We start from the raw sequence: 18,781 nt of genomic DNA on the forward strand, positions 1-18,781 counted from the left end.
TCCTCTGGGTCTCAAGCAATGGGGAATGATGGTGTCAATTACTGGAAATGCGGACACTGGAGAAAAAAGTCTGAAGTACAAGAGTTCTTTTCAGAGAATTTGCCACGTTAAGGCAAGTATCTGAAAGGACTGCTGTTCAGAGCTCAAGAAAGAGTTCAATACTGGAGACAATTTAAATGTGACCTAAGAGTAGGAATCTTATAGCCAAGGGCCTGGATGAGATCACCTAGGCAGACCACATGAGGGCACTCCCAGAATTCAGAGATCAGAAAAAAGGGGTATGGCAAATTAGAACAGGATTTATAGATCTTAAAAGATCTTTAAGCCAAAATTTTCATTAAAATAGTGCAAAGAAATTATGTTGAAACTTCTGAAACACTAAAATCTTAGCAGTAATTTGGCATTTTCTTACTCAAATGCAAATTATGCATACTAAGACTTTCAAAAGACTGTTCTGAAATAACTGCACAATATAGTCAAAACATATTTATTACTTTAAGTGTCATTTTGTACACTCCAGTACAAATACAAGAATATAGCCATATTTACAGGTATCGAAAAGAAATCCGTATATTCAAATCCCACATCTAAATACAGTAGCTTTAAGTCCTGAACTACAGTAGTTCCGGTTTGCAGAGTAAGTTACTTCATGACACCCTCCCCCCGGAATAATCCCTTACAGCTAGTTGGGTTTAAACAATAGATTGTTTGAAATGGGGTAACAATTCATCTTTGCAAAGTTTTAAGCACCTCCTTTCCAAGGTTTTTTAAGTGTGAAATATATATAAAACTTAGAAGATAAAACCATTCATCTGGGCTATTAAAAGAAGCATCATGTCTTTAAGAAGAGTTGAAGCACGGAGTTTTCAGTGTGCTTAAAATCTGGAGTTATAGTCCAAGTTTTAAAATTAAAAGTTAGTCAAACTAAACAGAAAACAAAGGAAAAACACGTAGGAAAGCTGGTGAAGAGGAAAGACTTTCTAACAGACCCACCTTCACAAAATACATTTTATTACATCAGTTTTTAAGGTTTGAATATAAGACTACTAATGTCCTTTTAAAAATAAAAACCCTGAGGTTTCCTGGGGGCTCTATTTCCTTATCTGAACCAAGGTGCAAATCAAAATGAGATATACGTTCCAAGTCATGGCAACAGGCCAACCATAAAAAGAATATTCTTGGATATTATGCCTATTTTAATAAATATTCCCTGGTTATCTCAAGGAGGTTAGTAGCTGGACACACTGTATTAAAGTACAACACTTAAAATAATATACTACAGAATAATAAGCGAATCAAATATTGTAAAAATATTTCCACAAAAATTTTAATTTTGTTTAAAAATTCACCAAGAAATTTCATATTAGGCATCTTCTATATATATGTGAGCAATTCATTTAGGGACGTAAACACTTTTTAAAGCAAAGGAATAAGGTGACATAGATCAATAAACTATTAGCAAATAAAATTCAAATTTACCTTAAATCACAAGTCAAGTTGCCATCTGATCAGGAAACATTTGCCTACTACATCGCAAATCGCTCACTTCTTTCCAGGAAAGACACAGGACTCCGTCAGTGAGAGTTCTAGCTTAACATCGCTCTTTGGAGTTTCACTTACATGCACTAAGCAAGCCCAGCAAATGTTAACAATCTTACAGGTATGAACATTTCATGATAGGATTTGACATTTGTCTTTTCTTACATTTAAGTATGCTCAAGTTACAATAAAAAAAAAAAGTTTCCAGTATAAGATTTTAATTCCTCTTAATTTAACACTGGAACATTTTTTTGTATTTTAAAAAATATCATTCATACTATCACTTACATTTTACTTTTTAAAGTTTATTGAAAGGTCTGAGCATTATCGTCTATACTTTAAATATGCTTAAAGCACAAGAGCAATTTTGGAATTTTCATATCCAAAAATGCAGTAACATTAATGTCTAACATCACAAAATAAGCCCTTGGTGCTGGCAGTTCTGAAAGCACATAAATACATCTGCCTCAACAGGAAAAAAGTCTCTAGATCGGGTAAGATTTTGAAATTAAAATTAAATTTTCTGCATAAAGAAACCCTTGTGATTTGATATAATACTGGCAGTGTCATGCTAAGGCCATGTGACCAATATTTTAGAAAAGAAAAAAAAAAGCCAAGGTAATTTTATAGTAGCAATAGTTTCTTTTTTTATTTTAATATACTTTAGGAAACAATATACAAAGCTGAGCTTTCCCACCATTTCCAGATAACAGAAGGAAGCTCCAATTACACAAATTTAGCGTTTTGTGATGGCTAAGAACAGCAGTCAGCACCAGACTTGAACAGTTAGCTACAACACAAACATCCTTCAAAATGAAATGTCATAATAGCAAGACAGGTTAAACCAGGGTTTATAACAAATGACAACCACTTGGGAAGTGACTTAATCATTCTTGTTGAATTTCATATTTCATTAAATATCTTATACACAATTTCCTGTTAATATGCTTTAAACAAAACCTCCCTTAAGGAATTATTTCAATTAAGTATAAATATTCAACAAGAATAGTTCTGATAAAGAATCCCCAGGTAGTTCAAATTCTAATATGCATTGACCGAAGGAAAAGAAAAATAACAATTTTTTGTTTGTTTTAACATGTTTATTACAACAGATACAATTCACATCTGACTAGCTTTGTTTCCTCTTTCCCCTCCCACAACCATGTTCATTGGGCCATTTCCTTATATTTGAGCAATCAATGTACTTTCAGCACACATGCCCAGCAGTACTTTTAAGTCCATTCTTACAGGGTGCAAATGGATTTCAATAATTTATACAAACAAGTGGGTTATGCTCAATCACTGCAATTTTAAGCTACTGTACACAGGAATGAAAAGGTTATAGAAAAGTGCCATAGCAACAGTGCCTTAAGAAAGGAGAAAAAGAGGAGCCTTTAAAAAATGGATAAAATCAGATCAAGGATTTCAGAGGGAAATGGAACACACGGGAAATGAAAAACATTTCTCTGCAAAACAAATGGAGAAGCACTGCTCTTGATCAGGTGCAAGTGTGGAAACAGTTGTTTCATGATATTTTGTACACTGCCCATATGGTTCAAAATCGTATCCTTAGACACAGATCGCCTGGCGCTTGCACTGAATTTTTGAAAATGCAAGATTTCTGAATGATAAATTAACCCCCCCAATTTTTTTTTTTTTTTTAAAAAAGCTAATTTTGCAGACAGGTTTACATGTAAAAGGCTAGGTATTTAGCCACCTCAGCATTGATTAGTTTTGGATGTCTAAGCTCTGTTACACATGGCTTCCCATGGCTTCACTCTACAAAACATATTTACAACGTGAAGAATACATCTACAAGAAATCTACATTTCAAGGGTTTTACAAATCAATCTTGTATCTTTCCCCTGAATTGACTCTCACAGACCCCGTCCCCTTGTCATTTCCTTTGCCCAGCTTAACGGTCCAAAGTCTACTTAAATGCAGCTCAAAAATGTTAAGATTGGGCAATAAGATTTACAGTTCCTGTACGCAAAACCATGTGCAATTATTCACATCTTCACACCATGAAGGAATTCTGATTTTTTAGCTTTTCGAGTTCCTTAATTTGTTGTCTCAAAAATAGTATCCTGAAAAAGAAAAAAAGAAGGCATTAGAACTTGTGTGGTTCACATAAATGTTACAGAAAAACCAAACAAAACTTTAGCTACGAAAGTATCTTAGAAAGATAAAATGAGTAATTACAATTAAGACTTAAGTAATTAAAAATGGATTAATCTAGGGGCACCTGGGTGATTCAGTCAGTTGGGTGTCCTGACTCTTGGTTTCGGCTCAGGTCCTGGTGTCAGGGTCCTGAGATCAAGCCCCACAAGGGGCTCTTGTGCTCAGCAAGGAGTCTGCTTGAAGTTCTCTCTCCCTTTCTCTCTGCCCCTCCCCCCTTCAAATAAATAAATCTTTAAAAATAAATAAATATGGATTAGTCTAGAGTTAAGACAAAATGACCAGTGAATGTATGATGTATTAAAGAATTAGGATGACAAAAGTTAGAATGTTTCCTAGTTTTCTAACAATTTCTCAATAATTTGACTACGAAGACTGATTTAAAATGTGGTTTGTTTTATCATCACACACACACACACACACACACACACACGGCAGCAGATATTAAATAGGAGACAAACCTATACTGTGTATGTTTTCTAGGCCACAACTGAGTAAAAGCCTAAAATTAACCAGGTGCAAGAGACTTAATCATTTTGAAGAACAATTCCCAATATAAACACAGGCTCAGAAAAACAGAACTGAGTCAAAGTCCAAATGACATGCATATTTAAAACAAACTAGATTTCCTATGAACTTCATAAAACTGTTCCCCTTCTGACCCCTCCTGTAAAGTATGATTATTTACTGCCTGTTCCAGTGAACAGGCATAATCCTCAAGTGGCTGGTATTTACCAGTGTACACTGTGTCAACAGTTGAGGCTGCAAATAATTTCCTAAAAGTCAAATCATCGGTCTTATTAAGCCAAAATTGCAGTCAAGTTTTATGTATGTTTGAAGTACTTTCAGAGCAATCCTAGAGTAAACAAATCCCAGCTGATATTCACAATGTAATTCCAGATAGTTTAGTAATTGAAAGATTGGATAAAAACTTTTTTCCAAATTTAATATAAATTCCAACTTGGTAGTTGCTAAATATTTGTGGCTTCATGTTAAGACTAACTCTACTGGTGACCCGGTGACTTATATAGGGCAGGATGTGAGAGGCCATTAAACGTTTGTCCTTGATTTTGTAAGACGCATTTAAAAAATATCTGTACTATTTACTGGGATGTAGATATCCTTGAGTAGGATACCAGACTAAGATATGTGAGACAGTTAAGAGTTTAGGTGAAAACAATTCAGAAAATAGATACACTTGCTAGACAACTAAATTTCCAAGGCGTCTATCAGTGATCCAAAGACAATGTAAATAGTGATTTCAAATTTCAACTGAAACAAGTACCCTCAGCAATAGAGTACTACCCTCGATAGAAGAGGAGCCGTTTATAATTAGTTGCTATCAACAATACACTTTTTAAAAATATTTTTATTTTTTAAAAGATTACAGTATAGTTAACACAGTGATATGACATTTCACTTTTTAAATATTACTATACCTTACAGAGTTGTAAGAATAGACCAATGAAGCATTTACCATGGGTTAGAGAACTAAAATCTAGATGCCATTATCATTCACGAGGAATATTATTAAACTATAACAACACAGTCATAGTGTGGGGTGCCTGGGTGGCTTAGTTGGTTGAGCATCTGACTCTTGGTTTTGGCTCAGGTCAGGATTTCATGGGTCTTGAGATAGAGTCCAGTGTCAGGCTCCAAGCTCAGTGGGGACTATGCTTGAAGATTCTCTCCTTCTGCCCACCGCACCCCACAACCCGCCAACTAAATAAATCCTTTTTTTTTTTTTAATGCAGTTACACAGTATTATGGAACGTGATATATCAAAGAGAACTTTAAATTTCAGAAATGAAATTTGATTTATATTCTTCAGTCTGATTTAAGAATGCTAAGACAAAAAGTTTGTCCGTGAAAAACTTACCTTTGCTCTCGCAAAGTTGCTTGAATTTCACATACTCGGACTAAAGATCTTAAATTTTTTAATTCAGTACAAATTTCTGACATGTGAACACTTCCCATATTATGGGCTTCTTCTCGCAATCTTGATGCCTATAATTAGAGAAATAAAGATCACATAAAATATAAGCCACAATCACATACAAAAAAAAAAAATCAAACACTAAATTTCTGAGTACAACTTTATACCAAGATTACAGGATAATCCTCCTCCCTTTAAATCCACAAAAATGATAGTGAATCAAAGGGGGAAAAGGATTTTCTTTAAAAAAACAAAAACAAAAACAACAAAAACCCCGTCTCTAATGGTGCAAGGCACTTTTCAAAAATTTCCCCTTCAACTTCTGGAGAAAACAGTATTTACAATTTCAGTACTGCATAGCACTAGGATAGAGTAACTCATGATTTGTGGTTAATAAAAGATGCTGAGTCAGCAAGAGTAAAGTTCAGGTGTAACACTGATAAAAGGGCCTTCACTGCATTCTTGTGTCATAAGATACACAACATTATCTCTGTGAACTTACAAAAACTTTCAGATGGTCAGTAAACCACTAAGAGAGAGAAGCCAATGGCAGTAATTGTAATGTCCAAAGGTCTCTCATTCCAAAGCAAAACTGTTTCCTAACTTCTAGGTGCTAGTCTAGTGGAGAGATGTAAGAGTAGTAGTATGGAGAAGTTCTAAAACTATGAGAGCGAATGGCTGAGTGGAAAAAGCACACTAGCTTTGAGCCCCGTTACTGTTTTAACTGGGTGACCTTGGTATGTAATTTATTTGGTCCTAAGGGCTTCATTGGTAAAATGAAGAACTCATTATCTGTACTGGCTAACAGTTTTAAGAAGTGGAAAAAATAAAGCACTCAGCACAGTTCTAAATGCAGAGTATTTGATAATGGCAGCTGTAACAATATTAAAATATTTTATGTGAAACTATAAAAACTTATAAATACCCTAAAATAAGTACTTACCAAATATTTTATAAACTGACTACAGACAATCTAATTAGAAATTAGTTATTTCAAACGTAGTTTAAATTTAGTGACCTAAATTAGATTTTCTAGAAATAGAAGTTTTATTTTGTCACTCATCCGCAGGTAAAACATCTGCTGTGAATCATGTAACATACCTGCTTCTCTGCATGATCTGCAGGCCATCCTTGAACATGTTTTATGAGATTTTCGTTGAAGTGTGCTGCTAGCGTAGGTGTTAGTGAACACGTAGGTCGGGCAGATGAATTCTGTGGGACAACTGTTGCATTTGATGCATTACTACTAGAAGTGTGATTTGGACCAGGTGATGGACTTCTCTGGCTACTGGAAGAGAAAACAGAATTCAATGTGCACTTTGTTTTAAAAAGTAGCTATCCTAAAAATTGTCAATACCTTCTATTAAATTAAAGATATCCAAATTCTTAAGAAAAAATTGTTATTTTAAACATCAAATAAACAGAATTTAAAATCCAAAGTGTATTCATATCATGTATTCCTCTCACACACTTTTGGGGGAAAAAAGAGCCCTTTTCATAACACTAATGTCAGCTAAATTTAAACTAATAATGCTCTCTAAATTTGACAGCAGCACCTGCTGATTTTGCATACCAGAAACATAGTAAGAATGTAACTTAAGAAATGGTCACATTTTAACAGTTGTAGATATAAGGCACAACTGAATATTCTATCTTAAATACATGTAGATAAGGAGGGGAAAAAATCTATTGCCTTTAACATCAGAACAAAGTATTGAATCGGAGGGTAGATAATGTGAAGCAATATACAGGCATTTTATTGGACAGCAATGAATGAGTTTAGTGGCAAAATAAGACCAAAAACAACACTCTGAGACTGAGATCTTCTTCTTAAACTGTATGGTTTGGGCTAGGGTTTGAGGATATGGTGGTGAGAACCAAAAATTTAATCACCCAAGTTGATTTCCTACCTGCTTCACCAGACTTGGCTCTGAATGAATTTCAGTTATTTCCAAAAACTAAATCTCCCAAAGGATGAAGAGTTTTCATCACTGAGGATATTTAAAATAACACTGCAGCCTCTAAAGACAATTTAAAAGAAGAATTTCCCAAAAATGTTCTGAGCAATGGCAACATTGCTGGAGTAAGTAGACAGCTTCCCAAGGTGATTATTTTGAAGGGAACAACTCTCATTTGGATGTATAAGTTCTGAAATGCTTGTTTAGAAAACAACAATAAAAACAACAGTTGAATTATTTTGCCACCTCATAGCAAGAAATAAAAATAGGAAAATCAATCAAATGAAAACCATTTAAAGTTGTATTTGTTAATTAACAAAGAAAAGTGACAACACAATACAGCCGTATCTGACAAGTACTCCACACAGGGGTCAGAGTTGAAACTATTAGGAAAACCCGACACATACCAGTTGGGAAATACTGGCCCGGGTTTTAGATTTAACATTTTTGGCTTCATCAATACACTCAAATCTAAAACTGCTTATGAGAAGGTTAAAAATGAGGTCATTTCCCGCAAGTGAAGTATTATAGAATCAGGTGCCCTCTTTGTACAAGTATCACATATTGTTACTCCTATCATATTCTACTAAGTAAAATTCTAAAGAATCACTTTCTTCAAAAATAACCTGGCTTCCCTACTAGAGACAACCACCTACTTGTAGATAAGATTTGCCTTTGTAAATCTTATAATACATAAAATTTAGGCTATCCGTGGATTCTTCCAAGATCAAGTACTATTATACATATATTTTTATAATATTCAAACAACGCAGCATGCAATATTAAGGGAAAAAATGATGTTTCAACACGTATCAACTTACTTTGAGCGCTGAAGACTTCGAGGAGAGACAGGTTCATGACCTTGCTGCTTGTCAGCAGTTACAGGCTGCTGCGTGGCCGATTGTGAAACCGGTCCTTGCTTAATTACTGGAGTACTAACCTGAAATGTCAAAATCTGGTGAGACAGGCTGCTATCACACAGATAATACCATGGAAACTAGATAAAAGCAAAAGTACAACCAATGAAAAGTCCCTATTATTTCTATTCTTCAGTAATTTTTAAGATAACATGAGCTGAGTGATACAGACATATTTAATTGTGTGAATCATGGTCATTTAAGGACCCAAATCCGCATACCCCTCCAAATCTAGTTGGATAATTTTAAACTCTGAAAAATCTAGATTTAAAAAATTAGAATCAAATAAAATTCATGTAGTTACAAGACAGTCTAGTTTTGAGACTAAGATCTAATTTCTTCATAAAATGGTCCAAGGCCGTAAGATTACTTTCTTCTTAGCACAACAGCACAAGAAACTAGTTCTCCTAACGTTGAGCCCAGTTTTCTTTCCAATACACTAAAATAGCTCTTCTGAGCTACTGTAACTTTTATATCAATAAAAATTAATGTTACCACATCCTACAAATACAGCTGCTCAAATTTCAACCACATATGCAGAGAATGTACAGATTGGTTTATCAGAGAATGAACTATGGCCCCTAACAAAATTCAACTGGAGTGGTCTTCCAAGAGATGTCACCCTTTAGAGGTGGGACAAGAGGTCCATGACTGTTGGTGGGGATATATACTATACATATTTAGATGCCAAAGAGAGAGAAAACAAATAGTTTTAAATATAAGCCTCAAATTAAGGCAAAAAGGCAGACAGCCATTTGTGATTAAGTCATATCCTCCAACAGCAGCTTTAAAAAATTTTTTTCTTCTTCCTTTTAGATTTGAGAGAGAGAGAGAGAGAGAACAGGGGCATGGGGGGCAGAAGGAGAAGCAGACTCCCTGCTGAGCTCGATCCCAGGATCCTGGAATCATGACCTGAGCTGAAGGAAGATGCTTAATCGACTGAGCCACCCAGGCACCCCTTCTTTTTTTAATTTTTTTTTTTGATTGATATTCTCCCAAACAAATCTGGATAGCCTGGCTACTTCTGAACATAAAAGAACATGCTCTTTTATAAAGAACATTTTTATAAGGTCTACATATTACTGAATGACCACTTAAAAAAAAAAACAAAAACTTGGGAAAGTTTTCAAATGCAAAAAACTGACAGCCATATGCTTAAGGGATTTGAAATGCTAATTTTATAAAAGACTGTAAAACTAACACTACCACTTACTTCACTTTTAGTCATCATTTATTGTACTCTTAAGATACACCCTGACGATGAGTTTTTTAAGCTCTAGTAATAAGGTCTCTATTGCTGAAACTCACATTTTTATTCCTCTCCCACCAAAATGCAGGCAAACAATAAGAAACTGCATAATAAACTAATACTTTAACACAGAATTTAAAAAAAAAAAATCAATCCAGACTGACCCTAAAACATGCTTAGATAAATGACTTAAATAGGGAAGGGATGAGCCAATAGGAAGACCTAAAAGCTGGGCTACCATCAATTTCAAGTTATGTTTCAATGCATTTTTATTTTTAGGCTTCTGTTTAGCAGAACACCTGGCTGGGTCAGTAGGTAGAGCAGTCAACTCTTGATGTTGGGGTTGTGAGTTTGAGCCCCACATGAGTAGAGACTGCTTAAAAATAAAACCTTTAAAAAAAAAAAAATCTTTGGCATAAAGGATTCAAATAGCCCACTTTTTTTACTAAAAATAATTTCCTCAATTTACGATTAAGAAAAAAACAATTGCAACTTGTGCATATACCAACTTGCAAATCTTTTAATGTTTGGCTGGTAAGAGGACTACAAAGCAAAGAATGAGTATAACTGGGATTTGCTTACGAATTTGTGGGCAAGACTCAAATGATGTAGTACAAAATCTGAGTGCAGCATTGTTAAGGTCCTGTTTATAGTCCAATGAGAAGAGACAAGGAGAACCACCTTTAACTGTGCTCTGGGGAGCCATCCACGCAAGATTATGCTTGGATAAACAGGTAGTACAGCTTAGTAAAATGGGTTCTGTGTTCAGAAAGACCAAGGCCTCAAATTCTGACTCCACCACAAAAACTAGATTTAACTGAAGGCTTCATTTCCTTATCTATTAAATGAGACAAACAGTAGTTGATTCTCATGATGTGAAGCTAAGTACAATACATATAAAGCTCTTAGCACAGAAACGGACTCATTTCTAAAATAAAACTATGGGAGGAAAAGCCACTGGAAAACCTGTTCTCTCGTATCTTTTAGAGCTAAAAAATTCTACAAATATTAAGACAATTAGTATACCCTCCTTTATCCCACAGTCCATGTCACAAATCCCAAGCCAGTAGGAGAAAACAATCAGCGTGTAAAAGTAGCACAGATGATGGGACACCTGGGTGGCTCAGTCAGTTAAGCGTCTGACTTCAGCTCAGGTCACGTTCTCCGGGTCCTGGTATCGAGCCCACGTCAGGGTCCTCGCTCAGTGGGGAGTATGCTTGTCCCTCTAGCACCCCCCAACTCTGCTCATACTTTTTTTCTCTCTCACATAAATACAATCTTTAATAATAATAATAAAAAAAGTAGTGGATGCAATTCCCTCCTCTAGCCCCTCAATTTACTGAGAATCTAACCTACATCTATTCCCACCCATCACTCACTCCACCACTACTACATTCTCAAAGAGGGCTTTTTCTACAATACAGATTCTAAAACATTAAGCTTGTTTTTCCAAAAGTGAGTGCTTTCTTTTTCAAATTTCCCTCAAAGGCAACATACCTTTGGCTGTGATGAAACAGGAGGAGTACTAATCAAAGGTTTGATAGGGACTGTGTTAGTCTGAGGTGTGCTTATTCTTGGAGACACATACGATCTTGGGGATGATGCATCAGAAGTTAAAGACATTGGAGACTGATTAGATGGCTGGGCTGTGAAAAAGTGAAGCAATTAATTTCAAATAAACCAAAACTTCTATAATATATGTACAGAGGTCTTTCCATCTCTCCATATGCCACCTTAACCCCAAAGAGAACACTTATGAGAAAGTCAGAATCTGAAATACTCACTGGGGCCAACACGGACTAAATGAGCTGTGGATTAGAACGAAGCACACCCAATGTGTGCCCCCCCAACCCCTTTCTTAGGCTAAAGCAAGAAGGTAAGCCTGAACCTATTCTCACATGGAAGGCATCCTCAACATTCTTATTTCTTTCTTATTCTATATTTAGGCCTTTATCTCCCACCTCATAAGGCTAACCAGAGGATTGTAAGTCTTTTTCCCTCTTATATTTCAATTTTAGAACAAGTGTTTCTACTCAGTTTATCAGTTTTCTGAGTTGGGGCTGGGAGACAAGTCAAAGTGACCCTTTCATTTCCCCTTTGTTCCTATGTATGTCTCTTTTCATTGGCTGCTTCCACAGAAAAGAGAAATAGCTCATTCAAGAAAGGACTTGAGCATTTCTGTATCCTCTGGTCAAAAACCATCAAACATCAAACCTGAACCAAACTTCAACTCTTAAAATATATTCTGTTTCACAAAGATTGAGAACATACCAGTTTACGTTCAGCTTTGGTGTAAAATATTTCATTGACAAAGTCTGAATTAAATATATATTATAGATTTAATGGCAATATTGCAAGATAAATGTTAATGCCTGCCCCATCTCAAAAAAAAAAAAAAAAGACTATATACTAGTGTTAAAATCAAACATCAAATCAGTATAGCTAATCTCTTCAAAGACTAAAAAAAATTTGCTATGAATCCCCCTCCAAATCAATATACAATTCTAGCGATACCTAAGAAAATGAATACCTTGTGTAGAGAGCTGAGCAGCTTGAGAAATCAAAGAAGTTATGTTGAAAGCAGATGGTCCAGCAGTAAGAAACTTATGAATTATAGACTGCAATGAGGCTTGTGTCACAGCTGCTGTAAGAACTAAAAACATATCTTAAATTAAAATAAAAACATAGAGGCGTATTATGGCATTAGTAACAACTTGAAAACTCAAAAAAAAAAAAAACAAAACAAAACAAAACAAAAAAAGCCACCCCAGAGAAAACAGCAGTGTATCAAACTGGAACTCTCAAAACAGAAATCTAGAAGATCAGAGTAATAAAAATGGGTCTAGAGATAGGAAATGATCTGAGGCAGAGGAAAAGAAATTTAATAGATTTACAGTAAAGGAAAACAGTGGTTTCCTTTGCACTAAAATTCAGGCGTTCAATTTAAGAAACTCCTGAGACTTTTTAAAAACAATAAACAGTGTTCACTGGAACTTCTGATTATACCAGAAATCTAGTCATCAATAGCTAAAAGGCTTAGTAGGTTACGTGGAATTAACTGGGTAAATGGTAGCTATTTCATGCAAATGCTTTATTAGACAAGCTGGCCACTCAAACCCTATAAGAACACCCACTCCAACAATCTTTTAAAAACAAACGTTAAAAAGCTAAATAATTTAAGAACATCATGTATATTCAGAGAACAAAATCTTCTATTCCTGACATTTTCTTATGCTATCATTTCAAACTGTTTCGAAGCCCCACTTCCCCTAGTAAAACATGTACCTATCAAATAGGAGAATGGCACAGTTATCCTAAAAGAATAAAATAAAAATGCAGAAAAGTACAATAAAAACAGAAAATTATTGACCAACTAGCCTGAAATAGCTCCATTTTTAAGATAAAGAACTTAAGCACTTAACACTACTGTTAAATATATTATGTGACAACGTACACAAGTCAAAATCGACGAATATATTCAAAACAGGAAATTTTGCAAAGCTCTTAGGACTATTTGGCTTCTGAATTAAAACTACATCCACTTTTATTCAGACTTCTTTGAGGTAGCTACGTTAAGTAATGCAGTAGCATACTGAAAAAGCAAAGTTGGAATTAGCAATGCAATTAACTAGGAAAACCAGAAAAATGTTATCCATTACCTCCCATCTCAAATTTTTTTTCAAGTATTCTAAGGAACTACCTGAATTCCTACTTTTAGTAGCCTATTTTTAATACTCTAAATAATTATTTACCCATATATACAAGAGGTTTTTTGAAATATGCTAGAATTCAAGTGTTTTTATACAGTTTTGGGAAATGCTCTTAGTTTTCATTAAAAAAAAAAAAAAATTTTACCACACACATTAAGCAGACAGAACAGCTCTAGTAACTACCAAGTACATATCAAATCTAGGAAAAGATACAGAAAAATCCAAGTATTGCTAACTCAATTACAATACCAAAGCCCTTAAACCATGGGGGATATAAATTCAAAAGAATGAAGCTCAAATGGGAATTTTAAAATGAAACAAAGACCATTCCTAAACTGGGGATTTTACTAATTACAGAATTCTGCACAATGCAAATGAATTTAAAAAATTGTCACTATGAAAATTTACCTTCATTTATTTTGGATATGTCCACATTAGAATTATTAAGTTGCAGTGTGGCTTGCAAAGCAGGAAGCAGCTGTCTAAGAAGGTTTGGGTCCTGAAGTAATGGAGGTATTGGTGACTGTGGAACAGGAGAAACAGGGATTGCTGAAGCAGATGTTGGAGGTGCAGATGTCGGATTCAGTCCAGAGGCAGAAGATGTGGAAGGAGTTGTGCAAGAATGTGATACAGATTTGTCTCCTGGTGTAGACTCTAAGTAAAAAGGAGATAACAAGGCTGAAAAAAAATACTTGAATAGAGGAAACTAGAACCAACATCGAAAAATCAACTTTCATGTGCCAAACACCTAACTCAAGTAACCTCATTTAATCTTTCCAAGGTAGCACAGAGGGGGCTTAGTAAATACTTGCCTGATTAGAATAATGAGGTAGGCCATTTTTATATCCCAATTTCATAGGTGAGAAAAGTTCTCTGAACAAGAAAGATTATGTAACTTGCTTGAAATCACAAAACCTGGTTAAAGCAGTGATTCAACCATATTCGTGTCTGATTCTAAAAGTACCATGTTCTGTTTACTAGTAATGCTGTCTCAAACACAGTTATGTATTAACTACACGTTCAAATAAGCTTCTATTAGGATAAAGGGACAATACAATTCTCCTGAACTTAATTTAAAGTGGAAATGTTTATGACCACAATAACAATCCTCCCAAATATGACAATGGCCTGAAAACAAATCAGGATTGGCACCATGGTGAGCAATTCCAGAATGGGCTAAGGGGATCAGATGAATGAGACTCCGACTTTGTATTTTTATACTTAACAACTGAGTTTCCAGATTATATACTTTCCTTTTCTGTTAAATATATAAAGCAACTAGCTCTATTTGTAGCTTTAAAAATAATCGGCACTAGAAAGGATCCTTTTTAAATAGCAACCCCACCCATAATACTCTATATATTGAGTATTTTAACACCCCCCCCAAAAGTATGAAACATGCATGGAAAATTACCATTATTTGAAAGCTGTTGTTGCAAAATTATGAATATAGAGTCAATGCAATTGTTATCAAAACCCCAACAGTGTTTTTGGCAGCATCTGACAAGTTCACTCTATTAACTTATTTGAAAAAGGTAAGGGCTAGTACAGCCATGAAATTCATGAAGAAAAAGAACACAGCTAGTGAAATGTGTCTTGCCAGTATAAAAACTTACATTTAAAACAAAACCTAAAAATTTAAGGTAGATTAAACTTCCGTATATATGTTTAAAGTCTTTACAACTAATAGGTGAAATCAGGAAGGTATCTTTGACATCTAGATGCCAGAAAATTACAAAAAGCAAACATTCAAAGCACTGATAACTAAAGTACTTTAAGGAACTATAAATCAGAAAAGACAACCTACATAACAGACATGAAATAAAGGCATTTTACAGAAGAAACCGGAATGATTTTAAAAAACACAAAAGATGATCAACTTCACTGATAATCAGGAAAATGCAAATTTAAATCAACAGGATATCCTTTTACACTCACCAGAATGACAAAAATTTTAAAAATCTGACAATATTAAAAATTGAAAAGGTCTAACAGGAACTTCACATTTCTGGTGGAGACTAAATTGATATAACCACACGGCAGAACAATTTGGCATTATCTAAGAAATTTGAGATGCACACGCTTAATGACCCACAGTAATTCCCCTTAGGTATAAAAACCTTAGAGAAACTATGACGTATTTAAATTGGGAGAAACATTCAACAATTTTTATAATACTACTATGCTTGTTTTTACTTTAGCACAAAACTAGAAACCAACTAAATGTCTACCAACAGAAAGATGAACACTATTTTCACACCATGGAATTTTACTAATACAGTAACTTTAATGGAAGAAAAAAAGACAGAAACAGAGAGCCTCTGGGTAAAAACTTTAAGATTCCACTATCCAAGATGTTCATACATATTCTTACAATACTGGCCCAAAGACTAAATAGGAAGATTTGCTAAAGAATCTTTAATTTCCCATATACCCCATTTCTCGGAGATTTTCAAGTTCATAAATACATGATATAACCTGAATTAAGACTTCTATTATTATGTATAAAACTTCCAGGAACACTGCATTTGAATATTACACTGCTACCTAATAACTGTAAATCCTCATTTCCAATTCTAAGAACTAAACATTCATTAATCTTCACGTCCCCACAGAAGCTGCGAATTACCAGCAAGCTTACTAAAAAGGGACTCCTCTATCAGTCTTTTTATACCATCACTGTAATAGGAGAACTAGGGGGAACAGCTCTCTGAAGTATGGATCTCACAGCTGCTTTAAAATTATTTCATGGCTATGTTGATCAACTATGATCAAAACTCAAAGTGTAAGACATTTGAATTTTTGTAAGGCATGCATTTTAAAGGAGGGTTATTTAGTCTAGCGGACTGCTGGTATGTTCAACTTTGCTGTTCTGGATTCACAGACAAGTATACAGAAACTTGAATGAAGTAAGATCTTCCCTGTGTAAACCTGTCAGTTATTGTATTTTATGGGGTAATTACAGAGCAGCAGTTTTCTCTAGGATCATATTCCTTAAGGGTAAGCTTAGGGGATATACAGCGTAGGGGCATTCTTCATTAATGTTTAAAATGAAACAAGTTCTGTATTTTTACTTTCTGCATGAACAATCAAATCAGTACTCTTTCTGTTACTTTTACTGTGGCTTTCTTCTGTTTTTAATGATAGGAGAAGGTATAACTGTTTTCAAATGTATTCTGATGCTGCTAAATCTACCCACGGATTTGAAAAATTAGCACAGCTTAAAAACTCTTCAGTGCTGCCCTTCAATCCAAGAAAAGGAAACACCCCAAAATAGAAAACTAATACTTGTCACTATGAAGAAATAAAGTAACAAAAACTAAATATCCTTAACTCTCACTTTTAATAAGTTTATTTACCCTAAGGAGAAGTTTCTTTTGAAGTTCTGTGAGAGAAGATCATTGATGATACTACTTATTATGAGACCCTTGAACAGCTAACATCTTTACCTAAAGGCCAGAATTTTTCTATTAAAAGGTTTGATTTTGAGTATTAGTTTTCAACAGAATGCGTATCAGAATCATCTATAGACAAAACAAAATAACAGATACCTGGGCTCCACTCCTAATGAACCTGGGGAAGCCCAAGCGTATGTTGAACTTGTAAGGATTCTATGGGTGATTCTGACATCCCTTGATGATTTTTAAAAAAATAGTTTAGAGAGCTTCCAAGGTTGCTTTTGACTTTAAAAATCAAAGGAAACGAAACCAAAATAAAATAAAGCAGCGTAGCGCAAATATACAGGAGTGGAAGTAAGGATAAGATGCAAGACAGGAAAGTGCTAAGTCATTTTTCCAAGGCAGGTCTTCAGCATGCTAGTTTCTTATTGAGGTGTATGTAACTGACACACAACATTTTATTAGCTTCAGGAGTTCAGCACTGTTATCTGTATATACAAGGAAATGATCACCAAACATAGTTACACAATTTGTTTTCTTGTGATGAGAACTTTCAAGATTTATTCTCTTCGCAACTTTCAAATATGCAACAGTTATTATTAATCCCATAGCTGCCACACTGCACATCATATCCCCATGCTTTATTGTATAACTGAAGTTTGTACCTTCTGACTTCCTTCACTCATTTCTCCCCTCGGCAACCACCAGTTTGTGCTCTGTATCTGTAAGCTTGGTTTTGTTTTTTTAGATTCTTCATATAAGTATTTCCACACTATCTTAAATAATGGCTCCACTCACCTCGTCTCCCTAAAAGACACATCCATACAAATGCCCTTCCAAAGCATGTTACATGTTAAAGATTTTACCTATTACTTACCTCAATCTACATGTGTTACTGAGAACAATGTACTGAGTTTAATAATATAAATATAAAATGCTAAAAGGCAGCCTTAAGTTTCAGCATTAAAATACTACAAGAGGGGCGCCTGGGTGGCTCAGCCACTAAGCGTCTGCCTTCGGCTCAGATCATGATCCCAGGACCAGGGTCCTGGGATCGAGCCCCGCATCAGGCTCCCTGCTTGGGGGGAAGCCTGCTTCTCTCTCTCACACTCCCCTTGCTTGTGTTCCCTCTCTCGCTGTCTTTGTCAAATAAACAAACAAAACCTTTAAAAAAAAAAGTTTTAAATAGTACAAAACAAAGGTATTGGTCGGCTACCTTTCCCCTACGTTCTGAGAGCCCTAACGGAGATCAATTTTATTACCCAGCATCTACTATTATATAGTTTATCATCTTTCCCTTCCATTAGAACTTGAACTTCCTCAGGAGAGGAATTTTGCTGATTTACCTCTGTGGCCCTGGTACAAAACAGGTCTTGGCACCAAGATGGCATCAACATGTACTTGTTGAATGGGTGCCTCACACTGCAATAAAGGCCCAGGTTCAAGTACATGTCCTCTCCCTCTTAACCTCCAGGTTTAGAACTTACGACAATGGGGAGGAAAGCCTAAGGTCTCCATCCATAAATAACAGATAATTAACTGACAAAACAGACAATTAACAGCTTACTTTATGCTATTTTCATGAAGATGAGTAACTATATACAGTCTTAGAGATAAATTTAACTTCTGTAGGCTTTTATTTTAAATAATCATATAAAATACTAAACCTCTTCTTTTAAAAAAAACACAGAAAAGAGAACTATTTGGAATAAAAAGTCATCAAATATACTTTTTCTCTATATAATTTTAATTAACAATTCTATTTATCTGAAAACTTTCAACCTGGATTCTGTTAGGAAGTAAGGCTAATATACTTACTAATGTGCTTATACAAACTTGTATCAAACATAAATAAAAACTTGGATCTTTGGAAATAAAGACAATTAAATGTACATA

The 18,781-nt window shown here is 34.8% G+C and overlaps 1 protein-coding gene across 7 annotated transcripts in view; it reads right to left on the bottom strand.

The window, feature by feature from the left end:
• Positions 1 to 471: 471 nt before the first annotated feature.
• WAC (WW domain containing adaptor with coiled-coil) overlaps positions 472 to 18,781 on the bottom strand; it is an 84,585-nt gene continuing 66,275 nt past the window's right edge. For all 7 annotated transcript variants that reach the window (XM_087857581.1, XM_045812847.2, XM_087857580.1 and 4 more), the window contains 7 exons: positions 13,896 to 14,141; positions 12,308 to 12,430; positions 11,275 to 11,423; positions 8,433 to 8,551; positions 6,755 to 6,941; positions 5,597 to 5,724; positions 472 to 3,626 (listed from right to left, as the gene is read on the bottom strand). In XM_087857581.1, the coding sequence (XP_087713707.1) occupies positions 3,557 to 3,626; positions 5,597 to 5,724; positions 6,755 to 6,941; positions 8,433 to 8,551; positions 11,275 to 11,423; positions 12,308 to 12,430; positions 13,896 to 14,141 (1,022 nt within the window). In that variant the 3' untranslated portion in view covers positions 472 to 3,556. The remainder of the gene's footprint in view (positions 3,627 to 5,596; positions 5,725 to 6,754; positions 6,942 to 8,432; positions 8,552 to 11,274; positions 11,424 to 12,307; positions 12,431 to 13,895; positions 14,142 to 18,781) is intronic.

The sequence above is a fragment of the Ursus americanus genome, chromosome 31 (genome assembly GCF_024610735.1).
Source record: "Ursus americanus isolate L20-20 chromosome 31, mUrsAme1.1.p, whole genome shotgun sequence".
NCBI lineage: Eukaryota > Metazoa > Chordata > Mammalia > Carnivora > Ursidae > Ursus > Ursus americanus.